The sequence below is a fragment of the Mesitornis unicolor genome, unplaced genomic scaffold (assembly GCF_000695765.1).
Source record: "Mesitornis unicolor isolate BGI_N332 unplaced genomic scaffold, ASM69576v1 scaffold2905, whole genome shotgun sequence".
Lineage (NCBI taxonomy): Eukaryota > Metazoa > Chordata > Aves > Mesitornithiformes > Mesitornithidae > Mesitornis > Mesitornis unicolor.
In genome coordinates, this window is record NW_010184651.1 from 1 (window position 1) to 5,963 (window position 5,963).

At 33.9% G+C, this 5,963-nt stretch overlaps 1 protein-coding gene across 1 annotated transcript; it reads left to right on the top strand.

Moving 5' to 3' along the window:
• Positions 1–967: 967 nt before the first annotated feature.
• Positions 968–5,584, top strand: LOC104540661 (elongation of very long chain fatty acids protein 7-like). Its single transcript, XM_010184520.1, has 3 exons — positions 968–1,089; positions 3,956–4,092; positions 5,371–5,584. Exons 1-3 carry the CDS (start codon positions 1,050–1,052, stop codon positions 5,572–5,574), a joined length of 381 nt encoding a protein of 126 aa, XP_010182822.1. The 5' UTR covers positions 968–1,049; the 3' UTR covers positions 5,575–5,584.
• The last annotated feature ends 379 nt before the right edge of the window (positions 5,585–5,963 follow it).

The window sequence follows — 5,963 nt, forward strand, 5'->3', positions numbered from 1 at the left end:
CCAATCCCCTAACGTTCTGTGATTCTGTGATCTTACTGATTGAGCTAAATGGAGTGGTAATGGAAGGGCCGGGAATGCTAAAACTGGAAATGCCTGAAAAGTTCACTCCTCTGTTTACATTTACTACCCACTGGTTAGACTGTTGCTTTTTAATTAGTCCTGGGCCTAAAAATTTTTTTTGTGTAAAAAAAAAAAATAAAAAATAAAAAATTGAATCCAACCAGTCAGGTACCTCAGCAGCTTTTAGGTTTTATTACAAAAGTAATTTCTTACCTATACTTAAGTCAGCTGTTGCCAAATATTTTCCCTGGCACACCAGACTTCTTTTCTGCTGTGTTACTTTGCTTGCCATCTGATACTTCGCATGACGTGACTTCTCCTTACACAGTTTTTTTGTTCTGTCTTCCACTTCCCTTCATGTCTGTCCTTTAAAATGTGTCCCATCAATATTGATTAAGAATGCCTAGATGTATTGTGTCCAATTTTGCCTTTTCCAAAGGTAGTTAGGTCAGTGTTCATAATAAAGTGCTATTTCTCTACTTTAATTTCTATTGTCTCTATCTGTTGCTAGTCCTACAGTTAATTTTCTCAAATAGCCATGCCTTAGTAGTTCAGAGGACTTAAAATCTGATGCTTCTAGATACACCTCAGTCCAAGCAAGTCCATCTTACGATGTCTGTTGCACACATAGGTGGTGGCTCAACCTTGGACATTTGCTTTCAAAGTTTGCCCTGGCTTTTAAGAGTCCGCAGTTGGATTTTACATACTGGTTTAAGTTGGGTTTTTTGTTTTGTTTTGTTTTGTTTTTAAAATTAGTCTGCATATGCAGAGTCTCAGCTTCCCTTCTTCTCCAAAGATGGCAACTGTGAAGAATTTTTCAATGTATAGTAGTGAGCAACCAGCACTGATGCATGCGGTTTTCTGTAAGTATATTTGACTTAATTATCTCCTGTAACATTTTGTTCATTAAAAATCTGTTTCAGATATTTTTTGTGCTCCGTAAGAAAAACAACCAAGTTACATTCCTGCATGTCTTTCATCATTCCATCATGCCATGGACCTGGTGGTTTGGAGTCAAATTTGCTGCAGGTAGTGGAAAGGGAGTACATGCCTTCTGATAGTAAAAATTAACTATGCCAGACAGAAATATTTAAACATAATTTAAAATTTTGCAAGCATAGATGTTTTTAAATTTAGAAGTCTGCGGTATTTCATGGAACAACTGAGATCACCATAGTTTTTAAATTATATGCCCCACTCATTTATTCCTATTTGACAGTGGTTTTTGTAGTGTTGGTTTTCTGTAGGGGGAGAAGGTGCAGAAGAGAGACCTGTATATAAGCAAAGACCATTATTACATGAAAAATAGATGTGACTGCAAAATCAGAATTGCTAGAGGAGATGTATGTGACAGATAACTCTGTTGAAACTGCTTAAAGCCACTTGTCCCCCTGAAATGTAAGAACTGAATTGGAGGAAAGGACTGTATTCTTAATTTTTTGCCTGTTTATGAAATTATTCAGACTTTGTTGCAGTTATTTTTACTGACTTGTGGTAGCATAACTGGGATTTATTTACATATAATACTTAGGCTTTCATAAAACTACAGAAATATTTTCTGGACCTTACTACAGAAACTTATTTAAATTGTACTGAATTACAAGTCTTTGTCCACTTCTAGCTTACCTTCACTTTCTCCTTTCCTGCTCTCTGTGTCTATGCATGCATCTTCCTATGCTATATTATTAGCGTACACTACTAATAAATATAGCTTGCGATGAGAATAGCCTGATAAGCAGAGTAGAGAAACACACAGCATTTAATAGTCCATATCTAGGAAGGTGTGGGGGTTTTTTTTAGGAGTTTCTACCAAGAAACAAAGGAGGTTTTTGTGCATGTTTCTTCACTCATGTTCTCTGACATGTTTTTTTCTCCCAGAAAATCAGTGACAAATTGATAAAAGAAACCATTGCTTATTAAATCTGATCTGTTAGTGCTTGTTTTGTGAATACAAAAATAAGACGTGGAAGCATTCCAGAAGATCTGTAGATAGGATCATTTGAACTTGTCCAGTGTGCAGATTTTCCTAGTGTATAAAATTATATACTTCTGTATTTGTTGAGTTTTTGTTATTAGGAAGCTGATGTCTGGATCATGCATTTCTCAAGTCTAGCCGAATAACTGATACTTTAATTATGAAATTGTGAATAGTTTTCTCAGCATACAATTCAGTGTGTTTATAGATTAGGAAAAAACCAAAATCAACCAACCACAACAATAATAAACGAACAACCCCCCCACAGTGACTAACAGTCCTTCCTCTTCAACCTTTAAGTTTCCATTTATAGGTAACTAACTTTCTGCCTTTTATCTGGACATGAGATCAGTATAACAGGTACAAGCTTCTGATTCTGTAACAGATTCAAACTTCCCATGTGATAATTTGACAAATACTTTCAGCAAAGTGTGCAAGAACTGTTTTGTACTCTGCTAATAATAGTCCTTCATATTCATGCAGAGCTGTGTTTATTCCTACAACTCTATTGCTTGTCTTTATACTAATCTTTCCAAATATTATTCTGTTTGATAACTTAATTTTTTTCCCAAATATTTCAGTCCTGCTGATGATTATCTTGTATTTAGTTTCATTACTGTTTATCCTTCTAAATAGTAGCATTAATCAAGTTTTCAACCTGTTGGTAAAAAAACAATGGGTTTGAATGGAGATGCTGATTTTTTTTTCTCTGCTATGATATAAATATGGAATTGTAAAATGGTGCTTATGTATTATGTTGCTTTTTGGAGCATATCTTTATATTGTTGATTAGGTTGTGTTTTCTTTTTTCTCTGCTTTAACTATTTACTTTTTCTTCTGAATATTCACTGTGCAAGCCAAAAAAAGTATGTATATTTGAACTGTTAGAACACTGAAATTATTTTTAAGAATACAAACACCTAAGTTTCAAATAAAGTTTGCAGTCACAGCTGGAGGAGTTATGATCTATCAAGCTAGAATATTAGTGCAAGCTACTAAAATCACAAAAGTTTTATTTTTAACTTGAATGACTCTAAATGGAAAACTGGCTTTTTTTTCCTCACTAAATGTCTGCTTTTATGTCATTGTGTTTTCTTATGCTCAGTATTTTCATGTTGATATTTCTCTTAAAATTATTTTGCTGTCTGCCACTTCTTGCATTGTATTTACCTATAATTTTTTGTGTTCATTGAAATAAAATTACTTTGAGGAGGATCATCTAGCTCCATAGTTGATACAATGGAAAAGGAATTATTTCCTTAATTGTTTTGTGAAATGTTCATATCTTGCCAATTTCAGTCATGAATTTGCCCCAGATAGGGTTATTTGGCCTTATTTATTTTTTTTTTTTTTTTACTCTAAGTATGCTTTAGATATGAACAATGGATTTGAGATACCCTCACTTAGGTCATGATTCCAACAACTTACTGTCTAAAACTGATTCTTTCTCTGTGAGTCTGGAAATCTATGTTGGGGAGATAATTATTACTTGATCTCCAGAGCTTTGCAAAGTTTATAATGAAATTTGGAAAAACATACGTAAAACAAGAGGAACACTGTTTCAACTAAATTCTCTGCATCTCCATCACACATGTTTTAATAAATAATACTTCTAAAAAACTGAACAATCCAAAGAACAAAAAGTTCCACTAAAACCTTTTATAGATAATTAGATCAACTAGGTTTTATTGCTGTTTTGGAAATGCGTAGATAAAGCTTTTCTAAGAAGGGAAACTGGTGAGATGCCTCAGAATTTATATCAACACAATTCAGATTAAATACTTTGAGGGTTAATCACAGTGCATAGGTTATATGGTATGTGGTTTTTTCTACCCCAACTCAAAATAAACTACTAGGACCTGAGGTGGCTTTTGAAATACTTGGTGCAATATAATACTACTTTGTCGTGTTTTACTACAGGTGGTTTAGGAACATTTCATGCTTTGCTGAACTGTATTGTGCATGTTGTCATGTACACTTATTATGGAATCTGTTCTTTGGGACCAGCCTATTATAAGTATTTGTGGTGGAAAAAATACATGACAACTATACAGCTTGTAAGTAATGAAAATTATGTAAACACCTCTCAGAAATCATTGTGGCTAACACAGACTAAATGTAATACATTTGTACTTTTAGTTACATTCATGTATGTAGCTTACAGTTGGTACAAGGTATACTTACGTCTTAATTGAGTAAAAAAAGTTATGATCTTCTCTAAGTTATATATTTAAATCTGTGGATTTCAGCATTCACTGTAATCACAGATTCAGACACATGAGCTTTTCAGTTCTGCAGCACTTGGTAAATATATTTACAAAACTCATTGCCTGTGTAAAAAAAAAAAATTAGAATATAAATTTACACAAAAAAACCCAATGTCCTGAATACATGTGACTAATAATGAGGAATGGGAAAAATAAGTATTTCTTTAGAATTTCACATTTCTTTCACAGCAAATGTTTGCGTTTAGAGAATTTACCTTTCTCTAACTCAGAGCATTATAAATCACTTTTGAGTAATTACATTAAGTGTTTTATCAGCACTAGATCACTTCCAAAAGGTTACCGCTCCCGGTGCGTTTTCATGTCTGTTTTTTTAATAGCCCAATTTTCAAAATTCAGCTTCTAACTCAACAATTAGTTTGGTCTGAGCAAGGATGCTGAATGGAGGAGGGAAAGGAGCAGGAAGAAGCAGCCATAGCTGGCTGCTTGTATCAGGTCTGGTGTTACTGGAACCGTTCTGTAACTCTGAACAATTTAGCTTGAATGTTTATAACTTAGTCTTTTTGTCTTGGAGGCACAACCGATTGATTATTAACTTGGAGTTCATCTGAAAGTTGTTTGTTTGGTTTTTTTTAAATCTTCCATTAAATTGTTTTTTGGGCACCTGCAGATCTCTATGTCACATTCATCAATCCTGTAATGGTTGCTTTTTTGTTTTTTTTCTGGCTTATTTTTCTAAAGGAGCCTCCCATTTGTCACTGGTAAAACACTGTCTACATCTTCCTTTTTTCCCTGAAGTGGCCATGGCACACTCCCATTCTCTCAGTATGGGTTTCTCAGTGCTGCTTGTAATTCAGCTTGTTCCAGGACTTTTCTTTTAGTCTGTGAAACTGTATCTCAGTGGAGTAACATTTTGCAAGAGAGGCTCTGTTATTTTAACAACATCATGTTTTAACATGTTGTTAAAACAGCATCTCCGTTCTTTTAAAAAGCTCTCCCTCCAACTTTCTGTTTTTTCTGTGTGCAAATTATGCTGAATCTTATTAAACTTCTGTATTAAGTTTGTCACTCATTTTAAGAGTATAAATTTTCTTCACTTTTTTCCTCCAGGTCCAGTTTATTATGGTTACAGGCCACATAGGACAGATCTACATCATGGATGATTGTCCATACCAGTATCCAATTTTCATGTTTATTATTTGGCTGTATGGGTCTATGTTTTTAGTCTTGTTTCTCCACTTCTGGTACCACGCTTACACAAAGGGACAAAGACTACCAAAGATGGCAAGAAATGGGATCATCAAAGATCAGTAAAAAAACCTCTTGTATCTAAAACCAAAAAAGTGTGTATGTCAAAGTGGAAACTTGCACTGCCTGACAATCAAGATACTTAGGTGCACACACTACATGATGTATATTTTATATGTTTTCTTCCAAAACAGAATTTGTATTTTTACAGTAAGTTATTTGGGATTCAGAATTTGGGGGGTGGAGGGAGAAGCACAAATCTCTGATTTAAAAAAAGAAAAAAGGCACTTTTTTCAACAACTTGTTCATGTCTCACCAATAAGAAATTAATGGATAGATGATAGCTATCTAGAAGATGCATGAAAATATATTCATTCAGAAAATTGAAATGTGTATGACAACCACCAAGTACTTTGAACACTGAGGGGATAAAATTACTTCACCTGAAACATTAT

Excerpts from the sequence above, each read along its gene's own strand:
- LOC104540661 (XM_010184520.1), top strand. The coding sequence starts at position 1,050 with ATGCCATGGACCTGGTGGTTTGGAGTCAAATTTGCTGCAG. Across the intron at positions 1,090-3,955 it reads TGGAGTCAAATTTGCTGCAG|GTGGTTTAGGAACATTTCAT; the intron begins GTAGTGGAAAGG and ends GTTTTACTACAG. Across the intron at positions 4,093-5,370 it reads ACATGACAACTATACAGCTT|GTCCAGTTTATTATGGTTAC; the intron begins GTAAGTAATGAA and ends TTTTTCCTCCAG.